This window comes from Triturus cristatus, chromosome 8 (genome assembly GCF_964204655.1).
Source record: "Triturus cristatus chromosome 8, aTriCri1.1, whole genome shotgun sequence".
Lineage (NCBI taxonomy): Eukaryota > Metazoa > Chordata > Amphibia > Caudata > Salamandridae > Triturus > Triturus cristatus.
This window is the reverse complement of record NC_140591.1, coordinates 1,392,458,216-1,392,486,136: the sequence shown is the minus strand read 5'-3', so window position 1 is coordinate 1,392,486,136 and position 27,921 is coordinate 1,392,458,216. Positions and strand designations below refer to the sequence as shown.

General features: G+C 47.5%; 1 protein-coding gene across 7 annotated transcripts in view; it reads right to left on the bottom strand.

The window, feature by feature from the left end:
* The window catches only part of SYNJ1 (synaptojanin 1), a 683,220-nt gene that overhangs the window by 235,114 nt on the left and 420,185 nt on the right, over window positions 1–27,921 (bottom strand). For all 7 annotated transcript variants that reach the window (XM_085623112.1, XM_085623114.1, XM_085623109.1 and 4 more), the window contains one exon: window positions 26,324–26,480. In XM_085623112.1, coding sequence (XP_085479238.1) covers window positions 26,324–26,480 — 157 coding nt within the window. The remainder of the gene's footprint in view (window positions 1–26,323; window positions 26,481–27,921) is intronic.

The following is a 27,921-nucleotide window of genomic DNA, read 5'->3' as shown; positions in this document are numbered from 1 at the left end:
AATCGACCCGGTCATTGGTCTTGGATAAATCAGCCCTCACCAGGCCAACATCCACGTGGACCGAGTCAATCTTTTGCGCCAGTGTGTCAAAGCGCTGGTCCACCGAGACCTTCATCTCGGCGATAGCGCCCATGACATCTCGCAGGGTCAGATCCGCGGGCAGCGCAGGAGCATCAGTCGGGCCCTCAGGGGACCCACGCGGCACCTCGGGAGATCCCTTCTGGAGGGTGTAGCGGTCCATGCTGTTGGACTGATGGGCTGCGCCACGGCGGGTCGATTTCACCTTTGCCCGGTCGCCATCTTGCTTTGTGGACATGGTTTCAGTCCCCAAATCGTGCCAATCACCTCGGAAAAAGCCGACAAACCAGTTCACGGGCTCCGGGGGGGGGGCAACCACAGGTCCGCAGGACGGATCACAGCCGGCGGGCCAGCAGGGCACCCCAACGAGGCCACACCACCGCACACCGCCCCGCAACCCAACCTCGCCTACACAGCAAGGAGGGTGCAAAAGCGAAAGTGAAAGTGCGGGGTACGCGAGTCGCCCAGCCCTGCCCGCCGCTGTTGATCACTTTGTCTCCGGATCGCCCCGCAACTCCAATCCGGGGGGCCGGCGTGGAGAAGGCCGCAAACCTCAATCGGTGCTCCCGCCGGTGTCCGAGGTCCAATTTGGAAGCGGAAAACGGGTGACACCTCAGCTCGGGCTCACCAACACAGTCCCCTCATCTAGAACAGGATATTTTCAGGATTTATGTAGGAGGTCACGGAGGTCCTCGGGAGCCTCGCACCTACGCGGCCATCTTGGTTGCGCGCTAGGCTCCTCCCTCCCCTAATGGGAATTTTCATTAGTTTAGTACAGCTAGCCTGCTAAATTCAGCCAGTAACAAGATTTTCATGGTACGCATACATTGCCCGTGTCATTTCACTTGTGCGTGGAAATGTCACATAAATTATTTCTGTACGTTATTTTATTGAACTGCTTGGTTATAATTTTCATTTATGATGGTACACACTGTAGTAGCCTTCGGCTATGTGGTTTTCCACCGGTACGTGGATTTCTCACCTATTATTGTGTATCGCTCATAGTGTTATCTTTGCATGTTTGGTTAAGTATTCGGTGATTTCCACTTTTGCGTGGATAGGTCACTTTCAGGTATACATTTTGTAAGCCTATTGGCTTTGTGATACTCACTTGTACGTGCAGATATCACCTGCTGTGTTTCTACTTCTCTACTTTACTGGATTTATTCATCCACTGTGTGTAGAATCTACGGCTTCTTTAATTTTGTGGCAGTGTGTGGTTTTCACTTCTTCTTTTGGTTGGTTCTGGTACATGTTTCCACACCTTTTTTCTGTCACGTTGGACTTATTTTATAGTTCAACGGGGTGCTGTTTTCACCCTTCTTAATATATTTTTTTCTTCACAGTCTTTCCTTATATTCTTATGAATTGCTTGATCTTTCCTTGCTTTTTTCTACCATTTGCTACTTCTATCCTTCATTTGCTCCGTTAATGGGGATGAGGCATGCTATGTTTTTGCACTTAATTAATGCAATGTATTTTCTTGTATGAATTATTGCATGTTTTTTTTTTTTTTTTTTTTTCATTTAGATGCATTATTAACAATTTTACCCCTATGTTGATTCATATTGTACCGTAATTACAAAATTCTTTTGTTTCTGTTAAAAGGGGGAAGGTGATGTAGTAGACTAGTATTGTAGGTCTTGCTGCTCAGCCAGAGTGGAATGTTGGTGCATGGTTGGAATGCAGTGGTGGAATGCCTGAATGGGAATCAGTTGAGGACGGGCTGAGCAGCAAGTGAGCTGCTCCTGGTGGGGTCCCTCCTTGAGACTTATCATCTAATCAATAAAGCATTAATCATATGCTACACCTCGTCAACTTCCATTTATTCCAGCTTATTTCATTTACTCTCTTAAATTCTCCGGTGGGATCACTTTCTCACCCCGACAAACAATTCCTTCTTGTATATTTAATTCTAGTCTTACATCCCAGTACCTATACAGAGTTGCTGGAACAACCCCTTTAGTAGCAGGTCAACCATTTCGATGAATTCTTTGATAGAACCCATTTCAGCATCAGCTTGCAAACAATTGTCCCATTCCTCCTTGTTCAAGCAGGTAAGTTGCAGTATGACATTGTCACAATCACAAGAGACAGTATTGCTTTCCACCACAGGTGGGGAACGGGATAAAAAAAAAATCAGCAACAGTGTTTTGAGAACCCGGCACATACTTATCACTGAAATTGTACCCTTCAAGTCCTAGGATCCACCTGGCGATGGTTCTATTTGCCCCTTTTGTGGTAAGTGCAAACATTAGAGGTTTGTGGTCGGTCTTTACTGTAAATGGAATACCCCACAGAAATCCCATCATCGTCTACAGTGTTACAAAGAAGACGAAGGCTGAGTAAGGTAAGAGATCTTCTTTATTCGTCTTTACACCACCACAGGTTCCAGGCAGCTGGAGGGCACTGTGGAATGTTAACAAACAATGACCAGGAAGGAACCAACTGGGACAGGGTAGAGGTTGGAACGGAATGTACCAAGAAAAGGGATTACACCACTAGTTCTCACTATATTTCTCAGTCTGACATAGCATGAAATGACAATAGTACAAAGTACAATTCTGCCAGAGCACTTTATTGGTCCCTGGACACATATTGCCCCTCTAAGTCTAGTTCACCTCCAATCAGTCCAAGAGTCCTTTAATGTAAATAAGCAGTGTGCTTAAACATGCAGATAAGTCAAATAATACTCCTAAAGGTTTAACAAATGAACCACCGAATGAGAACTGAGCGCTCATTCATTTAAAAATACTCAACAATTGGAGCTTTGACCTCAGACAGGAACCACAATTCTAAGGATGCCTCTGAAAGAAACCTCCACCCAAAGACAAGCTGAGATTTCAAAGAGAAGAGAAAGCATCAGTAGGAGATTGTTTAACCTTCTGGGAAGCATATTTACAGTATACACCCAGCAACCAACATCCAAGGTAACAACGAGTAATCCATCTAGGCCATTCAATCAATGACTGAAGATTTCATCCCTAGGATGTCTACAAAGATTCCACCTACCCATTCTGTTTGGTAATGCAGCATACAAAATTGGCCAACAGCATCATTTTCTAATCCCATGTTGATCTATCCAGCCCCATCTCTAAAATGATATTAAAGTTCTAACCCCAGAGAGTATTGTCTGGATGCAACTGAATACTCTCATTCAGTATGTCTTCACACCATTCCTCTTGGATAGCCTGATAATGCGAAATTCCTCATTTTACTAAACACATTTATGAACAAAGAACAATTTAGACCGTTAAAATAACACACACTTAACCTGAAATTTGTAGCAGGGAATCACACTTGGCCGTTATAAACAAACACTCAAGTTAACATGTTGTAATGAATTAAGTTAGCTTAAATACTAATATAATGTTGAATGTTAATTTTACACATTAGGGTTAATAGGCCTGTTTACAAATTCATGCAGTTGTTTTGCACTAGATATTTTTCTCTTTTTAGGTCTCGCTTAGCGACGCAGAGAAGCTGCTTGCTAGCGAGATCTATTGTCGCCGACTTGCTTTGCGATGCGGGACAGGATAGGTGCACGCGCTTGAAAGACATCAGCTGTGAACGCGTACCGCGGCGTTAGCTGAAGTGACAGGACATGTGCAGTGCGTGTGCACATGGCGCCCGGACAGCCCATGTGCACGCTCACGGCGTCTCTTTCAGGCAGCCGATGTGGACCCGCAGCGTCTCTTCTCTGGCGATCTCAGTACTTTTGCGCGCTCCCCCACGCTTTTAGTTTCGTGAGCGAGGCTCGCCTCTCTGCTGTTAAGGCGTGTCACCCGTGCCAGCGCTCAGCGTGCCTGCTGCCTCCTCAGCACAGCCTGCTCCTGTGCCTTCCTCTACTGAGCCGCTGAGACGCAGCACACGCTCCTTGCCTCCTCACTCGGTCCGGGGAGCCTAAGCCCACGTGGCACTGACCTTCATCGCCGGGCAAGGGACCCCAAGCCTCAGGTCGCTGTGAACCATCCCGGCACACCCTGCTGCCGAGCCCCGTGATGGAGGAGGCTGACCTACTTTGGGAGCGGCTCAGGCCATCACAGTAAATGCTGCTCTGGCTTTCGCTTTCCCTCCCGTCTTTTCCGTTGCAGTCATGTGTTGACATCCAGTTCTCGCCCTCCTCCCGATGTCCGCATTGCAAATGCTTGTTGTTTGGGCATTTGATCGCGGGCGTCCAAGAGCGATGCAGCGCTTCATCACTGAAGGGTAAGAAACTGCAACGCGTTTTACTGGTCTAAACATTTTCACATTCTGTTTACCTTTTTCTTTTAAAAACATTTTTATAATCCCTTGATTAGTTAAATTCCGTCTCTCAAGCACTTTTACATATCGTGATCTTTTGTCAGCTGTGTCATTCTGCAGAAGATGGTAATTATTTTATCTCTGCACTTCTTCTCATGGTTTGGTAGTGAAGCAATGTTCACACATTCCCATCCGGTTATTTCATGCGGGTATCGTTGTGAAGTTGACACAACCAAGGCGCTCGCAGGCCTGGCACGCTGTCAGAAGTACAATGTATAAATACATTTTCCATATTATTTTGTCGCTCCCGCAGCAGAAGATCTGAAACACGAACCATTGTACTTTACCAGTGTCAGTCAGTATCCCCTTAAAACGTTCGCAGCACCAATACTCATAGGGTTTTTTTTTTTTTTTTTACTGTGAGCGTAACTCTTATCATATAAAAAGGCAAAGCGAGTTACAACAGTATACCATGCACTCCTGTTACAATACATCCGGAGGGAGAAACCGCATTGATTAGCTGTCCTAAATAAGTATGGTGGGAGACCTAGTAAGATACATCGAGAAATGCATTCAGAGTGGAATAAAAGGGGCTGGAACGACAGGAGTGTAACATGGCAAATTAAGCGGCTCATAGGGAGAGGATGTGGTCCGTCGGCTAGACTGCCGACTTTGGTGCTAGAAACCAGGGTTCGAGCTTCCGGGTCACGTCCACATCCTGTGATTCTGGGCAAATCACTTAATCTCCTTAACACCTATACAAAACCAGCATTTGCAATGCAATAGGTCTCGCAGTTACGCCAGCTTGAGCTATTGACATTGCAAATAACAATGCCTTTTATTTTTGTTTTCGTTTTGAAAACATAAATAAAAGGCTTTCTCATTTACAATGCTAACAGCTTAAACTTGCATAACTGAAAGACCTATTGCATTGCAAATGCTCGTTTCCCTCTGCAGATGCTGTAATTTTCCAGAAGCCTTCTATTAGTTAGTGAAAAGGCATTTGTTATATACTAGACAACTGATAGTAAGGTTTTCATTTGGAGGAGACGAAGATGCCAGAAGCATAACTCATGGGAAGAGTTGTCTGACCCACAGATTCTGTTCAAAGTATCGAATACAGGACATAGTTGTTTATGAAGCACTGTAAAGACATAAGAAACTGGGAAGTACCTGCTCCCAACCTTTGGATTAGAATAATTGGTTCCTGTTAGTAGAGACGAGATGCAATGTTGCAATTAGAGTTTTGCAAAATTATAATAGCATATGTTGCTAGACTAGGGTAGGGCAGATCTTAGAGATGCTTGCTGACTTTGGCTGCGTAGACCATTCCAGCCTCTGCTAATCTTCCCTGCCTGAGTGCTAAGGCGTCATGCCTATGCATTCCTATTCTCTCATACGAAACCTTAATTTGGTTTTCGGAAGCGGACACCTTACCTATTTTGTTTAAAATAAAATACCATTCTCGCCCAAACTCTTTAATTTAGATTAGGGATTTCCATGGAACATACCTGTTGCACATTCTGCATTCTATTTCTAATTCTTACCAATGTGCTTTTTTATCTTATTTTGAAATATTGACTTTTAGATTATTTGAATTTCCAATAATGATGACTAAAATGTAAGTACTTACTGATCTAATGACTGATTTCAATTAATTTGTTCATAAATCTCATTTAAACTCATTCCACTTATCTTTGTTGTTTCCTGGGGATCCAGCTTCCAAATGCTGGCATCCAGCAGGTGACGGGAGTGCCAATCTGCCACCTCGTTCGCCCGGCCTGGAAGATATTCCGCTGTGACGGACACCTGATTGTCCAGGCAAAAATTCCAAACATCCTTGGCGAGATACGACAGCGCACGGGATCGGGTACCACCCAGGTGGTTGATATACCAGACCACCAAAACATTGTCCATCTTGAGAAGAACGCAGGACTGCACTCTGTCCTTGGTCCAGTATTGCACCGCGAACAAACCCGCCAGTAGCTCGAGGCAATTGATTTGCAATGATTGCTCGGATACTGACCAGGCACCACCGGTTGAAAAATCCCCGCATCTGGCTCTCCAGCCTGTTCAACTGGCGTCTGACTCTATCACAATATCTGGGGCGAACCTGAAGATCGCACGTCCATTCCACGCCTCCATGTGGGTGAGCCACCACGTCATCTCCTCCTTCACCTCTGTCGAGAGAGGGACAGATTGCGAATAAGTTAGACCTCTCTGGAGATTATGTGGTTTGAGCCGCTGCAAAGCGCGGTAGTGCAAAGGGCCCGGAAAAATATCCTTGATCGAAGACGAGAGGAGTCCCACTAAGTGGGCCAGCTGACGCAGTGAGGTATGGGATGTGGCCAATGTTTGGCACAGCTCGTGTCTGATTTTCACCATTTTCCTGGCCGGCAGGCTCAGCGTCGATGAGACAGAATCTACAGTGGAACCCAGGAACGTAGCGTTCCGCACTGGGGACAGGAGAGATTTCTTCTTGTTGATTACAAACTACAGCCCTTGGAGCAGGTTGACCGCCACCTGTAGTTGACTGGAGATGGTCTGGGGGCGTTGGGCCATCAGAAGCATGTCGTCGAGGAATGCCCTGAGCCCTGAGGAATTCAACTGCCGGTCGAAGGACCTTGGTGAAGCACCAAGACGTTTAGGAAAAACCGAAAGGCAGAGTGGTAAACTCGAACACCTGACCGCCCCAAGCAAACTGAAGGAAACCGCGGTGCGGGAAAAAGAAATAAATAAATCAGGATTGAGAGGTACGCGTCCTTCAGGTCCAACCGGACCATCCAGTCGCGAGGACTCAGCACGTTCCTGAGGAGGTGGATCCCCTCCATTTTGAAATGGCGATACACCACCCACTCGTTGAAATCCTGTAAATTGATTACCGATCAGTGGCCCCTGTTGGGCTTGTCAACCAGAAAAAGATAGCTGAGAAAGCCTTGGGGATGCTCCGTTGCCCAACAGATAGCTCCTTTTTGGAGGCGAGCTGAGACCTCTTCGCCTACCAGTTCTGCATCGCACTGCGAGAAAGAGATGGGGCGAGGCCGGGACAACTGTCGAGGACAGCCATAGAACTCCACCTCGAAGCCCTGAACCGTCTGCAGCACCCAAGTGTCGCTCGTGAGAGAGACCCAAGCTGGGAGAAACTGCGCTAAACGACCACCCACTCGCAGACGCGCTGAAGGTAGCAAACTCACCTTTGCCAGACTTATTGGCGTTTACCTTGAAGCCTCCACTACCCCGGAACTTTTGCCCTCTGGTGGGGTATAAGATGTTAAATAAGGAACCATCCTGGTACTGCCCGCGTCCAGAGCCTTGTCCCCTCTCAGCGTTGTAATAGTTTGCACAGCGGTCGCGCGGCCCCTGCCAGACCGACCCCATGGAAAACCCGAGGGTTGAAGACATTACTGATGTTGGACTGGGCCTTGTCCAGTGACGTGAACTTGGCCACGAATTTGCCCAATTCTCGCACGCAGGGATCACTGAAAAGGCCTACTTGGGCAACCGTGCCTGCCTCCGAAGAGGCAAGGTCCCCCAAATTAGGGTCCACCTTGATTAAGAGCAACCGGCGTCTCTCCGTGTAGAGCGCCCAGCTGGCATTCCCCAGGAACACAATAGCCCGCTGCTCCCAGCCAGAAAGCACCTCTAGGACAATCAAGGACCCTGATGCCTTGGTCTCCTCAGCCATATCAAGAATTTTGGTAACCAGCCCCACGGCATCGAGGAGTTTATCCTGGCATGAACATCAGGAAACTTAGGGTCCTTTACGAATTTGGCCAAGAAGGTTGCCATCTTGGGGTCAATGTCCGGGGTGAGGGCGACCTTATTCTCCAGACAAGGGCGAGGGCACTCCGCAAGGAGACGGTTGCGGTCTTCCTTCTCCATCGGCTTACGCAAACGGCCCGCCACATATTTCACAACCTTATCTGCTGGGACCCAGTCGGTAGACCTAGCATATCAGAACTACCACCCGGGGCAGGGGAGGGGGAGGGTAGCCAGGGTCTGGAAGGCCCTGCATCATCATCGGTGTCCCCAGGGGAGTCCCCGGTATCTTGAGGATCGAGAGTGGATATGCGGGGAGGAGTCTGGGGGTCGACCTGGGGAGCTGCTGGCTCTGAGACTGGAACCTGCGCTAAAAAGGCCTGCTTCTGGCGTGCAAAAGCATCCGCGTCCACCCCCTCGCCACAGTGCTTCTTGGCGGGCAGGGGACCCTCCTCTTGCGAAGCCTTTGGTGTTTCAGGAGGGTTCGCGGGGGGCTTCATCCATTTGGCGCACACCAGCTTAATTTGCGACGAGAGGGGCTGCTCAAGAGGTTCCATGGCCTGGTTTACGGCCCTGTAAATGGAGTCATCATCCCAGGGCAGGTAGAACAAATCACCCCCCCCCTCCTCCCCCCCCCCCGATAATGATCCTGGTCTTAGGCCTGCATTATAATTAAGTAATGGCCCCTTGTAACCAGCAGACAGTGCCTCAAGAAAAATGCCAGGAACACTGGTGTTAAGGGTCACGCCGCAGGCGTGCGCAAATTGGGGCTGGGAGGAAGCCCAGACTACTATGGGTGAACAGGAGGCTCACAATTAAAAGGGGCAGAGCCCTGGGGACATTTATGCCCTTGAGGTTTAATTGGGCCGTCGTACCCCGAGAAAGTGTCCCCACGGCGCAGACGCCGCCAATACAACCCCGTAGGGCGTCACACGTGAAGAAATACAAATCCGGAGCGGGGCGTAGCAGAATGAAGTGGCGCACAAGATACAGACAGGGCATCACTCTCGTCAGCACTTTATGATCAGTGCTGGCATGCGCTGCCCGGGAGGGAGACCACAGCACACCGCGCGGTGAGAGAGTTTCACCGCAATAGGCAAAGTCGCGTAAGGTAAGCACTAGCGTCCCGCGACTTGGGGATCTGAAAAGAAGAAAAAAAAACAACTGGAACGTTAGACAACGCCCTATAAATCGCCCAATATGCAACAACTCGAGCCAATATCAAACAAACGGTAATAACATTACCCACAAGCAGAGAACAAATAAAAGTAACTTATCTTGTTGCTGAGCAGTGAAGGAAGAGGAAGCACTGAGGAGGGACCAAGTGGAGGATGGTTAATGGATAGCGTTGATGGACTATTATGACTTTTGTTTGTTCTACTCCCCGAGTGTTAATGGGAGTAGTAGTTTTTGATGGTTTTGAAATTTGCAGCTGTAAAAATAAAGCGAAGGAAGAAGGCATAATCCTCGCCTCCGTGGCCTTAATAGAACTGGAACTTACCAGTACTAGAGCTAGGCAAATTCCCATTGGTCTTCAGTGTTATGGCTCCTTTTCTAGTCTCCTTGGTGACTAAGGTCCGTACGATAAATGACATGGGATAGGATTATACCCAACATTTGAAAATTTAAGAATCCCCACTCCGACAAGGCTTACATATCATCTATCTAGAACAGTTAACATATAAGGAAACCTGAAATTCCCTCTGAATTAATACCTCTGCATAGAGAGGAAGCTAACTGTGTTCCACATACAGGTAAGATATATTATATATATTTAAATATCAAAAACACCTCTTAAAGTAATAAGAGAGCCTGCACTCGGAGAGAGGAGGAAATCCTTTTGTTTACTGAATCAGGCAGCATAGAAACGATCCACTCATTTGAAATATCAGGCAGCTTTGAAAGAGACACATTTCCGCTGAACACAGCATTTCTCAAACCAACAGATCGCCATTTAGGTCGCTCTTTAAGTACATAAAATATAAAAGCTATAGAACAAATACTTCAAAATTGCTTATCTGAAAAAATCATTCACAATATAACCAAACATTTGGTCTTTGCATGCGCGGTATCATTAGCAATTAAACAATGCTGAAATCCATTAATTTATGCACCTTAAATCTGTAGATATTATCAATTCCTGCTACAATAGCTTTTATACATACTATTATGTTGTGTGAAATATGATCTATTATGCCTACACAGCCCATGTCATGCGACTGGAAATGATAATTAGCTATCCAGTATAACTGCACCACCTACTACCCACACTGAAAACTTCCGTCATACCCCTTGCCAAACAGCTGTGACAGGGGAAAGTGGTACAAACTTGGACAAACCATCTGTCAGCCAACAGCTCAATCCATCCAATTGGAACCACAGGACAGGAAAGGCAAAATACCATCCCTGACTATCTTACCACCGTGTGCATATATCTAGTCTTCCTGTAGTGGACATATCACTTAATAAGTTGTTGCAGCTAGTATAATGGCGGTGCAGCTGCCATATGTATCAATATATGATGTGACACACCAATAGGGACATATGGAGTCCAGAGACACACACATCTCTGCATCTAAGCATTGTTATAACAAAACAAGGAGTGATCACACATTTTGAGTTAGGCGCTCAACTTTGTAAATTAAACATCAATAAAGGAAGATTAAAGCAATTGCATGCACAAATACTACTAGTATCCCATGTTATTTCAGCATTATTTAGCCAGCAATCCCCAGTAGCAATGTAAAATGTAAGCAGTGTCATGCTCTCATTCACTATCACTGAGGTTGGTAGATGCCGCATCAATTTGCTTCTCTGATTTGCTTTTATTCTGCCAGCAGGTCAGTAAATTTGGGGATGTTCCACTAAAGGTTCTTCTTGCCCAGGTATTGTGTAGTCCAGGCCTAGCCATTGCAATTTCTTCGCTGCACCCATGAATGCTTTCCGCACTTCACCTCCTGTGTAGTCTTTATAAATGGACACAGCCATGACATTGGATTGTGTTTCACACATCCCAGAAGGGGATCTGTTGAGGTCCCTATCATTGATTAAATGTATTATAGGCCTGTAGATATAAGTGGCGCAATTATGACCAGCCTTGGAGCTTGTGAGTGATGAAGAGGTTGGAGGTGTTTGCTCCACCCTACTTTTCTGTAAATACATCTTCCACAAAAGACTAGTAGTCCTGTTCTTCAGTTCAGGAATGTCAACAAACCTAATGTGTTAGCATTTCAATCTGGCCTCAAGGTCCTTTTTCTTAACTGTGTTCAACTCAAGGACCATCTCCATCTAAAACAGTCTATTGCCTCCGGTTGAAGTGTAATCCTAAATGTCAGAGATTCTCCACTCTGCCATATTGAAAGTCACTTGCTTATACAACCCTTCTTTCATGTTGTCCGTGAATATTATGACATGTCTATTTTGCTGTGGGCTAGGACAAGGGTCTTGCTCTTTCTTCATATATCTGAATTCCCACGGCCCAGGTTCACCAACTTCCAGGCACATGATAAAAAAGGTTTGAACTGAAGACTGTTTGCTGTAAGGTAGCACATACCCCAGTGCACAGCACTGTAAGTCAGTATCTGGCTCAAACCGGGTATCCTCTAAGACTGAAAAGCGGTAAGGAGATTATCCAGGAGTATTAATGTAGGAAACACTTACAATGAAATAATTCAGATCTTCCTTATTCAAGCCAAGGATCTCAAATCAATCTGACTCTTCATGCAAGTGCAGTGGCGGAGCAGAACACCCAAAGTGGGTTTTGTTTATTCCAGGGGACAAACGTTTAATCTCCAAATCAGGAACAACTGGGTCAGAAGCCCCACCAGTTGACCCAACATCGGAACTAGGAAAGGCATGCCAGTTGAGGAACTAGCCACATTCAGGGTCCTAATGACCAATAGGAGGCCTCCAGCAGAATCAAATACCCAATAAGGGCAAGTGTAGGAAGGTGGAATCTGACTATATGGTTGCCCCCACTTTTTGCCTGGTGTTTTGCTGGTTTATGACTTAGGTGGACTGGGATCCTGCTATTCAGGGCCACAGTCTATCTGCTTTCTCTGTAAAATGGTTTCCATGTACATTAGGTACATATCTAATTGGATTCTGGAGTGCCTTATAAGCCCCTAGTATATGGTATACTATGTACCTAGGGCATAGGTCCTCAGAGGCCTACCAGGGGCTGAAGCATGTATTATGCCACCCCGGGAAGCACTCCAAAATGGCACCACAGGTCTGCTACCGCAGCCTGTGTGCTTGCACCCCTTACAGTGGTATAGGCTACTTATATCACTACCATTGCATACACATATAAAACCTATAAGTCACTCCTATGGTAGGCCTTAACAATCCTGAAGGCAGAGTGCTTGGTTTTTATGTGAGAGGGTGCCCCTGCATGAGCAGAGCCCCTCTGCAGCGTTCGGGGTACCTTCTCTGATGCGGTTTGTGGTGCAGCCTGACCATATACTCTTAAGTGCATTATAACCTTGCGGTAAATGCTAACTTTGGGATGGCTGCACGGAAACATGTCGTGTTTGGTGTCAAATGCTTTGGAATACTACCCCTCGCCAGTTCTGACGGCGGGGGTAGCATTCCACCCTTCTAGAAGGAGAGACATGTTCACACTGGTCTAACCCGGTAGGACTTTCTAGAGCCCTGGCATCACAAAACGGATGCCTCTGCCACAGACACGGGTCTGGCCTCCTGCTGCTGACCGAAACTCCGGCAGGGGAGGCCTGGACAATAGGTTTCCTGTCCCAGGGAGGTGTAACCACCTCCCCAGACAGGCAGATGTGTATTGGGTCTGGGCGGGAGCAATCTCTGGTGCTTAGAAGTCCTGCACTGGGGGCACACTTGGGTGTCCCTGTGCATAGTCCAGTTCAAACCGGATGCAGGGGCTACCTGCCCCTGCTCTGGCCCGAAACTGGACAAAGGAAAAGGGTGTAACCACCCCTCTTTCCAAACCCTCCCATAGGTGGGTCCCTAGAGTATGTCCAACCCCCAAACTTAGTGTAAGTATGGGAACCCAGTCCTTGTGACTTTAGATTACCCTGGACGAAACTCTGCAATATATATCCTGGACCTTCGATGTTCTATCCTGACTAGAAGACTGAAGAAATCTCCCATAGGGTCAAGGAGTGACCCCCCCCTTGCTTGGCAGGCACCAAAGAAGCAACTGTCCGGTCTGCAATTCCGAAGCTCCTGTTTGACGTCGAAGTCTCTGCATCACCAGGGGTGGATTTCCTGACTTCCCCGAGGCTACCCTGAGTCCACAGCAAAGCTGAGGCCCGTGGCTATCGTGGGTGACGAGGAACCGTGACCCCTGGACACCGCGTACTACTGCTGGTACATCGACTTTTTGTGAATTCCTGAAGTTCTGCTTTGGGCTCCGAGTAGCCCCAGCCTTGAGCACAGACTGCACCGAAGATCTCTGGCCTCCACTCCACAAGTGACCCGTGGGCCAGGTTCCAGTGCGACCGCTCGAGGCTCCTTCACGTTCGCTAGCCCGTTGGCTAGTGGGTCCCCACGAAGGCAACTCCTCTTCTGCTTGGGCTTTCCTGGATGCTCCAGACGTGCCCTAACTTACCCTCGCTGGGTGAGGCCCTCAGACCTTGCTGGTCTGCACAGACGGCCTTCTCTTTCCACGAGACTTGCTGTTGCCAAGGCTTGTTGAGTCCAATCTGGTCGCCGACACAGCAGCACTCGACAGACTTTGTGGGACAGCTCGAATCCGGCTCGTGGACTTCGTCGACACCTCCTGGACCTCGTGGCTGAAGAGTCAAGGCACCCGTCAACTCACCTGAAGCACCCGACATCTGTGGGCATTGGTCCATCCTGCCCTCGGTCACTGGCTAGTGACCCAGACTCTGTCCCCTCTGCTTTCAGGTTCCTTCCATCCTAGATTCAGGCTTGGATCTCTTCGGACACTTCTCCTCTTCACGGCAGCAGCACTTCTTCGCCAGCTTCCATTGTAATCGACGACGCGACCCGACACCAAAAGACACCTATGCACCCGGCTTCCCTGGGTGAGGTAACACTAGTACTCCGTTGCTCCTGTGGGTGCTAGCCCTAGAACTGCTTAAGTCCAAAAGGGTTTGGTCCTGACTCAATTCTAAGTGTCCCTAATCTTTAAATTTCCAACCGCGACATTGTCCATATAAGATAACGGGAACCCGCGGTTGTGTTTTCACACTGCACACGGCCCCCGTGGGTCCCCTGTGTCACTACCTTGGGTGGTTCCTTGGGGTCCCACCGATTCTACAGGCTCTAGGCCTTGTGTCTAGTTCAGTTGTGGTTCTTATACCAGGTTTTTGGTATATGGCTTGGTACGCCCCTAGGGCCCAAACGTGTATTTGTGCTATTACTGTTGATTGCTAACTTGTAAATTAAGTACTTCGAACTCCAGCTTCATAAAGAGACTAGAGGGGTGTGTTTTATCTTAAATACATATATTTTGAATATATACCTAGTGTGGTTGTCCTTTCATTTGATCATTCAAGAGATTATAGACTGGTAAAACAAGCTGCTTTACATTCCTTCAAGACTTAGCCTGAAGGCAGCTCTACATAGCTACCACTAGGATAGCTTTCAATAAAGGTTGTCTTTAACCAATTCACCATAAGGGGTTGTTTGGACTGATACAAGGTGCCCACTAGAACTAGTGGACAGCATATATCAGGCCAACTTCTCACACCAAGGCATTGGGATTCCCCCATCAAGTAGGCGCACTTGCCATTTTACCACAGGGATGCTTCCTGATAAAATCTCAAAGCCTCCTGATTCAGCACCAACTGGGAGGGGATGGATGGGGTGGGGGGGAGATGTACCCAAGTGGCACAGCTCACTGAAGCACCATGGGGGCAGGCACACAAACAGCTACCATACACCAACCACAACATTCTAGGCGTGATCTAGGTATGCCACTGGGAGCATCCAAAGTCAAAGGCCTTGTAGGCTTCGTGTGTGATCATGGAAGAGGACAACCAGATTACCACAGACCAAGGCACCCCAGCAGCAGACCAATGCAGGTTGATGTTCAGCCACTCAGGTAATGTGCAGCCTCCAGCAGTAATGCCAGCACCAACAGAAGTCCTGCTGACCACCCTTCCTAGTCCCATAACACCCAAGCCTGCAGCCACGAAACTGCAGGGCAGTCGGAGACCAGGTAGGGCAGGTCTCAGGATACAACTGTCTTATGGGCCCCAGCAGCATGCCACTGCAGTCTTCTTTGTTCAGTCTACAAGCAGACCCGGTCACAACTGACTACAGAGGGATGGTCAGCATGGGACTAATGGAGCAGGAGAGGAAGAGGTGAGAGGATAATAGAGGATGCTTTTGCATCTCATAGGTTGTCCTCGTGGGTTCAAAGGGTGGGAGATGACGTTCGTTGACGCACTTGGATGGCTGAGTTCTCTCTCTGCAACACTGGAATTGGCATTAATGTCCAGTCAGTATAACTTTCATGCAGATTCATAAACGAACAGAAGACAGAATGTCATTTTCTTTTAGTCCTCACTGGTCCTTTGCATTATGACTTTCTGATTGGTGGGACTGGATATTGCACTTTGGGCGAATCCACCTCACAGAAGAACCCCATCCTCAGTATGCAAACTAACATGAAATCATGACACGCGGTGTTACACCTCGTAACTTGTGAGAGCGTGGTATAACTTTCAAATCTTTTCTTCTTGAAGCTCAACTAGTATAAAATAGTCTGTCAATAAGTCATGTATCTATCCTTGCTCCAGTTAATGATTTTCTAGGAAAATGTTTCTTTTAACACAAATCTATTTTGTTGAATACATTCATGTAATACTTTTTTTAACCTAAGGCATCGCTGTTGATTTCTGCTACACTTGTGTGTTTAATATTCCCAGAGTACTACTAGTTCATAAAATGTGTTTACTCATAGAATCAACAAGTTACTTCCTTTGGGTAACTTTTTTTCCGGTGGATACTCCATCTTATCCTCACCTTAGAATACTCCCCAGGTGCCAGACTGGAACCGGCAATGTCTTCCAGCAATGCTTCCGGGTGACGCTGCACAACTCCAAGCTGGCTTTATGCTGCTCGAAGTGACAAAGTGGAGCCACATCCAAGTGCCACTGTTGCACACTGATGTCAGTTCCTTTCTTTCCACACATTCTGACAAGGATCCAGATCTGCGTTCCCACATTCAACAGCCTTCGACAACACCTAAAATGTAATCCGGTGTGATAGGAAACAATGTCCCATTAAAAAACTGCTGGGTTCAAATTACGCCATCGCTGTAATAATCTGATGTCGGTCATGGACCCACATGAAGTGTGTCTCTGGTTATAGGACTCAGGACATGACTAAGTTATGCAATAACATGCACACCAACATTTTAGAATGCGAAAGTGGGAGATTTTGAAACAAATCTGGAGAATAGATTTTCCCCATTGATTTCTATTGAAGCAGAGTCAATAACAGGTGGGAGATAGCTAAAATATAGCCATTTGTGGCTTAAAAAATAGTCTGTCTCCCGCATGAATTATGTCTTTTGGCATGTATGGACACGATAAGTGTGCCCTCATGCACCAGAAGCCCATCTGGGATAGTGAACTTGTATGTCGCAGAGAATAAGAAGTCGTGGCCTTTGCGTAAATCTCATTCCAGGTTGCAGGTGCCAAATCAGTTCTGGGGTCGTTCCCTCAGGAGGTCTAATTCACGATCAAAGTCATCCGGTAATTCCAAATCGAAAAACAAACACAAAAAAGAGAAATGGGACCACTCCGTGGTCTCCACTCCATTTACAAGAAGGCACAAAGGTGCTATAATGTAAGCTTGGTATCGAGATACCGGGTCATGAAGCCGATTATCTAACTGATCTTGGGGCACCTGGAGTTAACGGTCCATTGGAAATGCTGTACCAGATCGAAGATTTACATGAGGCCATGTTGCAGATTGCGGGTGCACTTTCAGCTCCCTATGGCATGCCTTTGGGCGGATAGGATCTGCAGGGGCCTCCAGGTGTATTCCCACTGGAGGATCTTTTCCTGGCACCGCCTGATCTATTCGGGTCCATTCTGGGTCCCATACCAACCTCAGTACATATGTTCTCTTTGGTTCTAGCAAAAAAACTACCTGAACGAGTCAGGTAGACAGGAACCTAACCGGGAGAAACAAAAGGTGTAGGAAACAATTTGATCCTTAAAGACACCGTTATCAGAAAGAAAGGGAAGTATTATCTCTTTCTATAGTCCCCTCACTCACCAGGGTTTCCCCACGGTGACATGCTTCATCATAGGGGTCCTCCCAGTCCTCTACGGACTGAGGCGTGCTACGACTTGCGGTGTTACGTAGGAGCACTAGAAATTTTGTAAACTATGTGTAGTGCAAGTGAAGTAGTGGTGGAGTGGGAAAATTAAAATAATCAGCTAGTGGGCTACAAAATAAACTTTATTGGTGCTCTAAGCTGAAAAAATTAAAAACGGGGTAGTATGACAAGGGACCCTAACTATAATGGAAAGGTGTGCCTAGCATATCTTGAAGTCAACTAGTTTCGAGCTCCCCAGCTCTTCGTCAGGACTACACTGGGACCAGCCCAGTGTCGAGAAACTTGCCACTCCTAGTCAACCTTAATAGGGTGAAATAAGTGTGATGCCACAATAGTAAGGCATGCGTTTTTAAAAAAAATATACATACGTAATGTACGTTAGCACAATGATCTGTAAAGTACAAAATCACAGTTAATTGCGAGGAAAAAAATATATATATATATATGCATAGTGTAATACGTAATTGTCGCTAAAGTTGTGAGCACACTACACACAGGTGGATGCACACTTCCATGACTGACGTGCCGCTAAGTGAAAAACAGAAGAGATGCAATTATTCACTCCATGCCGGCGTGGTGATGGAAAAAGTGTGCTGAAATTAAGTAAATTATTAGGTCTGACTACATACACACAATAACATACAACATAAAACATTGGTTCTAGGACATGTGCGGCAGCTTCTTGGCGATGCTACGGACATTACTGTCACCGGAAGAGGATCCAGTGCTGATTCCACTGTCCGACCCCTGAATCATCTGCAGCCCGATCTCGACCGATGTAGTAGGAGAGTTGGTCGTTCACCCGAAATTCTCTCGTGCAGTCAAGGTAGAACATCAACCCTCTTTTTGGGTCCAGAAAGGTGGAGTCTTCTTTAGAGGGATGTGGTAGAGTGTTAAAGGTAGGCAGGGTGATGGACTGGCCTACATGAAAAGGAGTGACAACTTTCGGCAGAAAGGAAGCTTTAGCGCAAAGAACCAGCTTGTCTCGGAAGGTGTTCAGGTAGGGAAGCTTAGATGAGAAAGCCTCAACCTCACCGACCCTCTGGGCAGATGTAATTACCACCATAAAGGCTTCCTGGTAAGGAGCTAGAAAAAGCAGTTGTGCAGAGGCTCAAAGGGAGTACACAGCAGAAATGGGAGTACTAGATTAAGATCCCACTGAGGCATAATGAAGGGTGAAAGTGGAAACAGATTACAGACCTTTCAAAAACGTATTTACAATAGGAGATTTGAACAGGGGAGGCTGATCTGGCAACCACAAGTGCCGAAATGGCAGAAAGATAGCCCTTTAAAGTGCCCAAAGCAGAGCCCTGCTGGGCAAGAGAAAGGATAAAGAGAACGACCTGGGAGAGGGGGCAGAGAGAGGGTCAACCTGTTTCTCTGCACACCATGCCACAAACTTGCTCATACAGCAGACGTATACTGTCTTGGTAAAGGGACGCCTGGCTCCCAGGATCAAATTGCAGACTTTGGGTGGAACTCAAAAGCTGTCAACTGTCGCTGCTCAATCTCCACGCATGAAGGAAGAGCGTTGACAGGTTCGGGTGAAGAACACACCCCTGCTGCTGCGACAGAAGATTCTCCTGAAGGGGCAGCCTGACTGGAGGACTGACGGCCATGCTCAACAGCTCGGGATACCAAACTCTCCGAGCCCAGTCTGGAACCACACACATTAATTCGACCCAGTTGTTCCTGATTTTCTTGAGAACTCTGGGCAGGAGTGGTATGGGCGGAAAGGAGTACAGGAGGCCTGAGCTTCGCTCGAGACAAAAAGTGTCTCGAGCGAGAGCTTCCTTGGAAACTCAAGCACGCAAAACTGCTGACACTGCGCGCTATCATCGGTGGTGAAGAGATCTAACAAAGGCTCTCCCCACTGCTGAAACAGACTTTGCACCACCTCCGAATGGAGAGGTCATTTATGATCTACTAGCCATCTTAATCGGGTTTGTCCACCCAAGAGTTCAGAGAACCCGCCAGGTGTTAAACCACCAGGGATATGCCCTGACATTCCAGCCACGGCCAGAGGCACAAGGTCTCTTAACAAAGGGTCCACAACCCTACTCTGCCCAGTTTGTTGCAGTACCACATGGCGGTGGTGTTCCCTTGATGGAGGGTACAAAGGGTTTCAATGCCAGATCGCCCAGAGCTCTAGAAGTTTGATGAGGAGCCTGGATTCCGCCAGAGGCCTCTGATCTCCACCTCTCCAAGGTGACTGCACCCTCCCAGGAGTGATGCATCTGTCAGCACTGTCAGATCTGGTTGGGGAAGGGAGAGGAGTCTGCCGCTGACCCAGTCATGGTTTATTAAACACCACTGAAGATCTTTTGCAGTTTCCTCCAAGACCTGGACCATGTCAGAGAGATTCCTGGATACTGTGCCCACTGGAACTTCAGATCCCACTACAGAGCCCACATATGCCAGCAGACATGCGTTACAAGCAGGATGCAGGAGGCCATGAGGCCCATCAGCCTCAGAGTCAGTCTCACCAAAACCCAGAATAGAGGCTGAAACTTCAGTATCATAACCTGAATACCCTGGACTCGCCATTTGGGAGAATAAGCGCGAAACTGCACCATGTTCAGAACACCTCCAATGAAAGGGAGGGTCTGAAAGGGAGTCACGAGTGACTTCAGCATGTTGATACTGAACCACAGCAAGTGCAGGAGGACTGCATAGTCTGGAGGTCGGGGACGACTGCCTGGGGCGTGCACGCCTTCAACAGCCAGTCATCGAGATTGGGCAAGACTGGTTTCCCTGATCATCGCAGATGAGTTGCAACCACTGCCATCACCTTGATGATGGCCTAACCTGAACTGCAGGTAATCCCTGTGAGCAGGCACGACGAGGATGTGAAAATATGCGTCCTGCAAGTCCAGAGCTATCATCCAGTCTCCCAGGTGCAGGGCAGACAGGACTTGAGTGAGCGTCAGCATTTTGAATTTCTCCTTTCTTGAGGTAGTAATAGGATGAAGGCCTCCTTCCTTTTTGGTCAAAAGAAAGTAGCGGGAATACCAACCACAACCTACTTCTGGCGTCATCTTCTCTATGGCTCCCTTGGCCAAGAGAGCCACCACTTTGTGGCAGAGTACAGAGAGATGGTTCTTCGTCAGCCTGTTTGAAATGAGTGGAAGGGGGGGGGGGGTAGTCTTGAAGGGCGGCATGGATGGAGGGGTAGTCTTGAAGGGGAAGGGAGTAGCCCCTTCAGACAATCTGAAGAACTCAGCGGTCTGATGCCATAACCTCCATTGGTGCAGTTGATGGCGTACCTGCCTCCCACTGGGTACCAGTTGATGGTTGGAAGGCGAAATAAACGGGTTAGGAGGCTGCCGCTGCTGGGGGATGGTGGCGGTGGACTGGCTGCTCGACTTACGGGATCTGTGGGTACAGAGTCCTTGGTTGCACAGAAACTGGAAAGCTTGTGCGCCGTGGTGGCTGGGCTGGAGTCCCTTCTGTGGCCTCGAAAGGAGCGAAAGGTGGGCTGGGTATGGCGGGTGGCCATGGAAAGGCCCAAGGACCTGGCTGTAGCTCTGATATTCTTACAGTGCTCCAGTGCTATGTTTGCCTTGTCTCTAAAGAGACAGGAGAGTTCAAAGGGCATGTTCATAAGCGATGCTTGGACATCTCCTGAAAAGCCAGTCGTCCTCAGCCAGACGTGGCACCGTAAGGCCACTGATGAAGAAACTGCTCTGCCTAGCGAGTCAGTCAAGTCCAGCCCACATCGGATCGTGAAGTTTGCTGCATCTTTCCTTTCTGCCATAGCCTGGGAGAGTATGGCAAGGGTCTCATCCACGACCATGGGCAGCACCTGCGCATCTGAATCCCATAGAGCATGGAAGTAACAGCCTACAAGGCAAGTGATGCTCACGGAACACTGTGCCCAGCTGGTGTAAGAAAACATTTTCTTGTCTAAGGAGTCCAGCCTCTTGGATTCTCTATCTGGTGGGGTGGTAGGGTATGCACCAGGATTTACCCAGGAAGTGGAGGTTTGAACCACCAAGCTCTCCTGGGTAGGGTGTGTGAGGAAACTGGGGACCCTGGGGTGGGGTAGAAGTGATGGGCAATTGTCCTGTTCACAGTATCTCCTGTGCAAAGTTTAAACCAGGTCCCAAGAAGGGCATCCGTAAGGGCTTCATTAAATGGAAGAAAAGGTTCTGAGCGGTCACTTCCGGCTGAAGCACTTCTGTCAAGACATTAGTCTTGGCTGTCACTGAGGGCAGGTAAGGTCCAGGACCTGGATGCCCTTCTCAACACCATAGCACAAAACTCTCCCTCCTCTGTGGCCCAGGTAGGAGAGACCATGCCAGTATCAGGGGAGGTTTCCAGTCCACTGGCGTCCACCAATTCCTCACGTCAGTCCATGTTGGGGACTATGGGCTGGTATTCTTCAGGTTCCAGTGGCCCCTCACAATACTCCCCAAGTCCCAGTCCATAAGAATAGGGCTCGGGCCAGGAAGGCATGGCTCCAGTCAGCGCTAAAGTCAGAGTCGGACAACATCCCTATTGCTCCGTGTTGGAGATGAGAATGGGGACAGCGCGGGGAGAGTCAGCATCGGGACAGGCGCCGGGGAAGGTTGATATGGTACGACCGGAGCTGGTCTGGAATCTTCTGTGGATCCAAGAGGCCCAACTGGAGCCGGGGGGAACTATTGGAGAAGTAGTACGGGCCCCTCCTGAACCCCCAGGGTCCAAAGGCGTGCCAACAGGGATGGGCCACCCGACTATAAGTTGCATGGCCTCTTAACATTTGCGAGGTTGGGTGGGGGTCGTTCCGGCTACCAAAAACTCAGGGAGTCATAGAGCTGCTCCAGATGCAGTCTCTATTGTGGAGCCAGGCCTCGAATGACGCCACTTCCTCATCTTGTCAAATGGCAGACAGAAAGTGTGAAGTTGAAGACCTCTTCGACTTCTTGTAGGACTTACTGGAAGAGGACTTTGAGTGCGACGAAGATCTAGGGCTCCGTTACCAATCCTGGGTACTTCCTCTTGCGCGGGATTCAAGACCATCGCGGTGGCACACAGAAAGCAGCAAGAACCTTGAGGGGGATTTCCCTCAAGGCTTTGGAGGTGCATAGTGCGGGGCTTCGTGTTGTGGTTGTGTCGGTGACAGGCATCGTAGGGCTTGAAGTCAGCTTTTCTAGAGGACATCCTGACAACAACAGGAGAAGAATTCCCCAAAAAGTTTGACAAAAAGTCAAAAAAGGGTCAGTCAGAAAACTGACTAGTGGTAGCTCTACCGGGATCTGTGCTGACTGGCTTGGAAAGAAGAAAACGGACGTCAGCGTGCTGGCGTGGTGCCTGTATAGGCGCCACGCATGTCATTTCCGGCGTAGGCATGGACGACACCACCTATTGGTGCTCAGGAGTACTGGCCACGAAAAATTTCCAGATCCAGTCTGACACCTGGGGATAATTCTAAGATGACAAATCTGGGGCTAGAAATCTCTATCTGATATGTAATGAGTCCAGGAATTCTCCAATGAATGCAAAGTGATCAGGTGTGCTACTTCAGGTTGTTGCTCGTGAACCCTACCATTGTCAAGATGTTTATCATCTTCTGGAAGTGGCATACGACGCATTGTGGCAAGTCCACCTTTACCCAGCCAGTTGTCGAGGTAGGGGAAAGATGGAATCACTAACCTCCAAATGTGTTGCATTACCTCTTCCATCACTTTCATTAAACAACACCAGCTGGTGGGGCCGAAGGGGAGTACAGCAAAATGAAAATGCTGCTGGCCTACCTTGAACCGCAGTTAATGTCTATGGGATTGCTGGATGGGTACATGAAAATATGCATCCTGTAGGTCCAATGCCACTATCCAGTCTCCCGGTTTCAGGAGCAGACAGGATCAGGGCCAATATAGACATTTTGAACTTTTCCTTCAGTAGGAAGGTATCCAAAGGCCTAAGGTCCAAAATAGGCCTGAGGTCCCCGTTCTTATTTGGAAACAGGAAAATAGCAAGTAACAACACCCTCCTTTTTCTGAACACAGCATCCTCTTGAATGATAGGTGAGTGTCTGAAATTCGCTTATGTGGGAGGAATAGGGGGCAGGTTAGTGAGAAAAGGCAGGGCATAACCATTTTCCCAATCTGTCGGACATGATGCACTGCAACCTGGGGATAAATGTAGCATGGATCCCGCCCTTCATTGGTTGAGCATGCACCACTACGGTTAAACTTTTTGGTAGCCATTGTAGCAGGGGAAGAGAAATTGGAGGGCTGATGTACCTGCTGAACCATATGCTGTTTGCCAGTCTGACATCCATGGGCTCCAAAGGACTGGGGTGTCTATTGCATCACAGGTTGACTCAGTCCTTAAGCAAGCTCTCTGGAATTGCCTCTAATCTTTTAAAACTGATAAGAAAATTGTTTGGTGGGGTAAAACAGCCCTATAGAGCACACAGTTGCCCTGCGATCTTTTAGGTGTTCGAACGTAGAGCTCAGCTTTTGTCCAAAAAGGTGGGATCCATCAAAAGGCATTAGGAGTATGGCCTGCACATTACCGAACAATCCTGCGGATCACATCGAGGAGAGTCTACAAAGAACAACAATGGTACTGGCCTTCTCAGGCAATCTGTACTATCCAGACCTGCGTGGCTGTGTCCTGTCTACCATGGCTCATCTGGGCCAAGCAGGCCTTACTGTCTTCTGGGACAACAGGGAAGATCTCAATGGCCATTTCCTAAAGGGTATTTGTAGAGACCGAGAAGACAAACAGCACTATGTTTTCTCCTTTTTTTATCTGAAGATTATGACCAACTGAAGACTATGATGATTATAATATAAAGCACAGAATCATGTGCATCTCATGTTCACATTCTGCCTCACACATCCGAAATCAAACCAAGAAAAGTCAAAACATGAAAGACTGATATTCATTCAAAGCGAGATGGTGGAAATTTACTTTGGGAAAAGTCATGTCAAATCTTTAGGCGCCAGTATCTGTGATGACAAATAACCGTTGAGTCTTTTGGCCAATCTGTACCAAATCTGGCACGCTCCATTTAATTTTGGAGAGAAATGTGACTGCAACACACACACACACACATTATACATAGATGCCTTTTAACTTAATTGTTCATGGAGGTTAATGATGGCATATGCAAAACATCCTCAGTTGTGTACAGGGCCACTACAAGTAAAGAAAAAGTATCTGAGAGCCCCATATTTGTAGTGGGGAACTCAAGCACAAGTAAATGTTCGACTAACAAATATTTTGCAGGTCCAAGGACAAACCATCATCTGAGGATAAGGGAACAAATGTACTCCACGCATTCTTCTCATCATCTTCCTCATTCTCATCCTCTTTTTTCTAACAAACATCAGGGACTTGTAGCAACTCCTATAACTCTTTGTCAAAAATAGAGAAGGACTTACCTAGGGCCTGCTGACCACTTTTAGCACAATGAAGTGAGAAATGTGGATAACAAAAGCCAACAGCTTTTCCTTGGGAGATGTCAAGTACAATGCCAAAAGCCTTGGCTGTGCCAGTTACAAAAAGAGTATGTGTGATGTATTTGGTGCCACTGGAGGCTCAATTAGCATATCCAAAAGTGCCCATGTGAAGATCAGGAGGGAAAGTGGGACTCAAGCCCAGGAGGCCAAGTGGTTTGGAAAATTGAAAATCTTGTACCTGAAGGTACTCATTAATGAATCTAACATGGGAATATCGCTGTATATCAGCTGGAAGGGTGCACTGTTGTTTCTTTTTGAAGTTTGAGGTAGAATAGTGCCAGGATGAAGAAAGGAGTCCCATGGGGGCCATCCCTCAGCCCCACCCTCTTCAGCATTTACCTTGCGCCCCTTGAGAAGTTCCCCCGCTCCCACGGACTCTGCATCATCTCGTATGCTGATGCCACAAGCACCTCATCCTGTCTCTCTCGGAAGACCCCATCAACACCCAAAACAACTTCAAATGCTGCACAAAGTAAGTCATCACCTGGATGTGCCCAAACTGCCTGAAACTCACTGTCGAGAAAACAGGAGTCCTGATTTTCAGACCCAACAACTCCCCCTAGGAGAGCATCTGGTGGCCCACCGAATTGGGACCTATCCTGACTCCCACAGACCAGGCTCGAAACCTGGGCTTCATGCTGGACACTGAACTCTCCATGAGGCCTCAAATCAACGCTATTACATCCGCCTGCTTCAACATCCTCTGCATGCACAGAAAGATCTCCAAATGGCTCCCCCTGGACATCAGAAAGACAGTAACCCAGGCTTTGATGATCAGCAGGTTAGACTACGGCAATGCCCTCTACCACACACAAGCTCCAAAACATTGCCGCAAGAGTGGTTCTCAATCAACCCCACCGCAACCACATCACTCCTGATCTCTGGGAACTCCACTTTTTCCCTTTTCAGAAACGCTGCTACATCAAGACACTCATCCTTGACTACAAAGTGCTGCATCAGAATGGATCCGCCTACCTCAACTGTTGTCTTCACCTCCACCAGCCAACCCACAACCTCTGATGTGCCTCACTGTCACTCCCACACATTCCATGCATTCACAGAAGCAGGGCAGGAGTCAACTCATTTGCCTATCTAGCAGCAAAGACCTGGATAACAGAACAGCCAACACGCTCACAACATTGCACAAAAAACAGAAGACCTGGCTCTTTGACTGATGCTCCGGACCTTCCGCATCTACTCAGCACCTAGAGACTAGTCCGCGCTCTACAAATCCTTTTAAATTACATTTACATTACAAAGCCTAGAACTGAACCTCTTACATATGTATAGGGGAATAGCAGGACAATACCTGTTGGCTGCCTATTGGTGGTGGAGGAGGAGAGAATGCAAGTTAGGTCAAACAAAATCTAAAACATTTCTCTGAAGTCTTCGCTTCCGCTTATGGGAAGATGATATGGCACTTGATATGCTTTGTTCTGTGTGACTTTGTTAGTTCATAAAATTATCATCTCTAGGCAGGCAGTGTTACCTGATTTTTCGAAAGGCCATTTTCTTCTTCTCCAAAGAATGCGATCTGTCCAGGCTGGGGTTCGACATTTCTCACTAGTATCATAGTCATCAGAAAACAAGTCATATTTATATGTTGGAGCAAAATTGACTTTTCCTTCCAAAAAACCTCGAAAGATCTGCAGCAAAGAAATATAGTGGGTTTTGTTTTTGTTTGCTTTTTAAAATCAAGGAACGGAAATAAGATAGCAAGCATGAGTAACAGAAGTTAAGGAAAAATTCTCACTTATTGCAATGCAATTTTTAAACACTATCATTGATAACTGTTTGGGACACTCTGCTGCTGGAATGAAAAATGACTTTTCAGTTAACAGGCCAAGGGAAGCTTATTCGTGGCTCTAGTCTATTTAGTACCATGCATGCCACCCTTCTCAGTTTCATGTGTATTTCTGTGTCTGGGATGGCGTTTAAGGTAACAGAGGAAAGCTTAATGGGTGTTAGATCTTGCCTGGAGCCAAGGAATGAGACATGGACACTGGATATGGTACAGGCTGCTTTTTATTTAATCCTGTCCGCATACAGCTTCTTCCCAACTGGCCTGTACTCATCACTTCCCATTCCACACCAAATCCCTGGTTAAACAGAAAGCTGAGAGCCCCCCCCCTTTCCTTTGGGTTTGCTCTTGCCCATTTCACATTTCTTCAATCAGTCGTCGTGGTTAGGTTACTGTGTCCTGATCATATTGTCACCTCAGTGTGTGAAGTTGTCGTACAATCCTCCTCTCCCATACTTCAGTTAGGTTCAGTTTCCTCTTCAGGCCTTTGGTTGTTTCCACTGCTTACTTCACCTGGCTGACAGCTGACTGCCTTGAAGTAGGATGCATCCCTCGGGATGGACTTCTCTGTTCTTGCCGTGGACCATGCTGCCTTTTGGTCTATCATCCTTAGTGGCTCCATATCATAAGGTGTCTCAGATGTTCTCCTTTGCTGCAGTTTGACCACTACCAAGTCTCATTGTGTGATGTTCATCTCTCGAGCTCGCCTTTTGGTGTTGGCGTATGTGTTGATTTTTTTTTCTCTTGGGCTGTGGCTTTGAGCCTATTTTCCGTGGTGCACTATACATTCCATTGGAGAAGTTTAGTGTGAATGGGCATCCTAAACATGTGGGTGGCTGGGCATTCTACTGTTGTGGAGTGGGGAGTATTCCAGTATGCACACAGTACTAGGCATAGTGTTTTCTCCACTGTCACATCTTCTGCTGCTGCCAGTTGCACTGTCCTCTTCAGTGTGCCCATGAACCTTTCCGGTATTCCGCTGGCCTGCAGTCACACCGGCATTATTTTTCGATGTTTGAAGGCTTGCTGGACTAGAAAGTCAATGAATTCTCCACTGGTAAATGGTGGGCTGTTGTCTGATTTTAGAATCTTTAGGAGTCTCCAAGCTGTGAAAATGTCAACCAGTGTCTGAATCACTTTGTCCCTGACAGAGGAATCTATTTTGACCAGGGGAAGAAAGTGGTGTTTATCCATGAGTATGAGCATGTATTTGCGCGAGTACATAGGGCCAAAGAAGTTAATGTCTACTAGGGCCAACGATTTCTATGACAGTGCTGACATTGTTC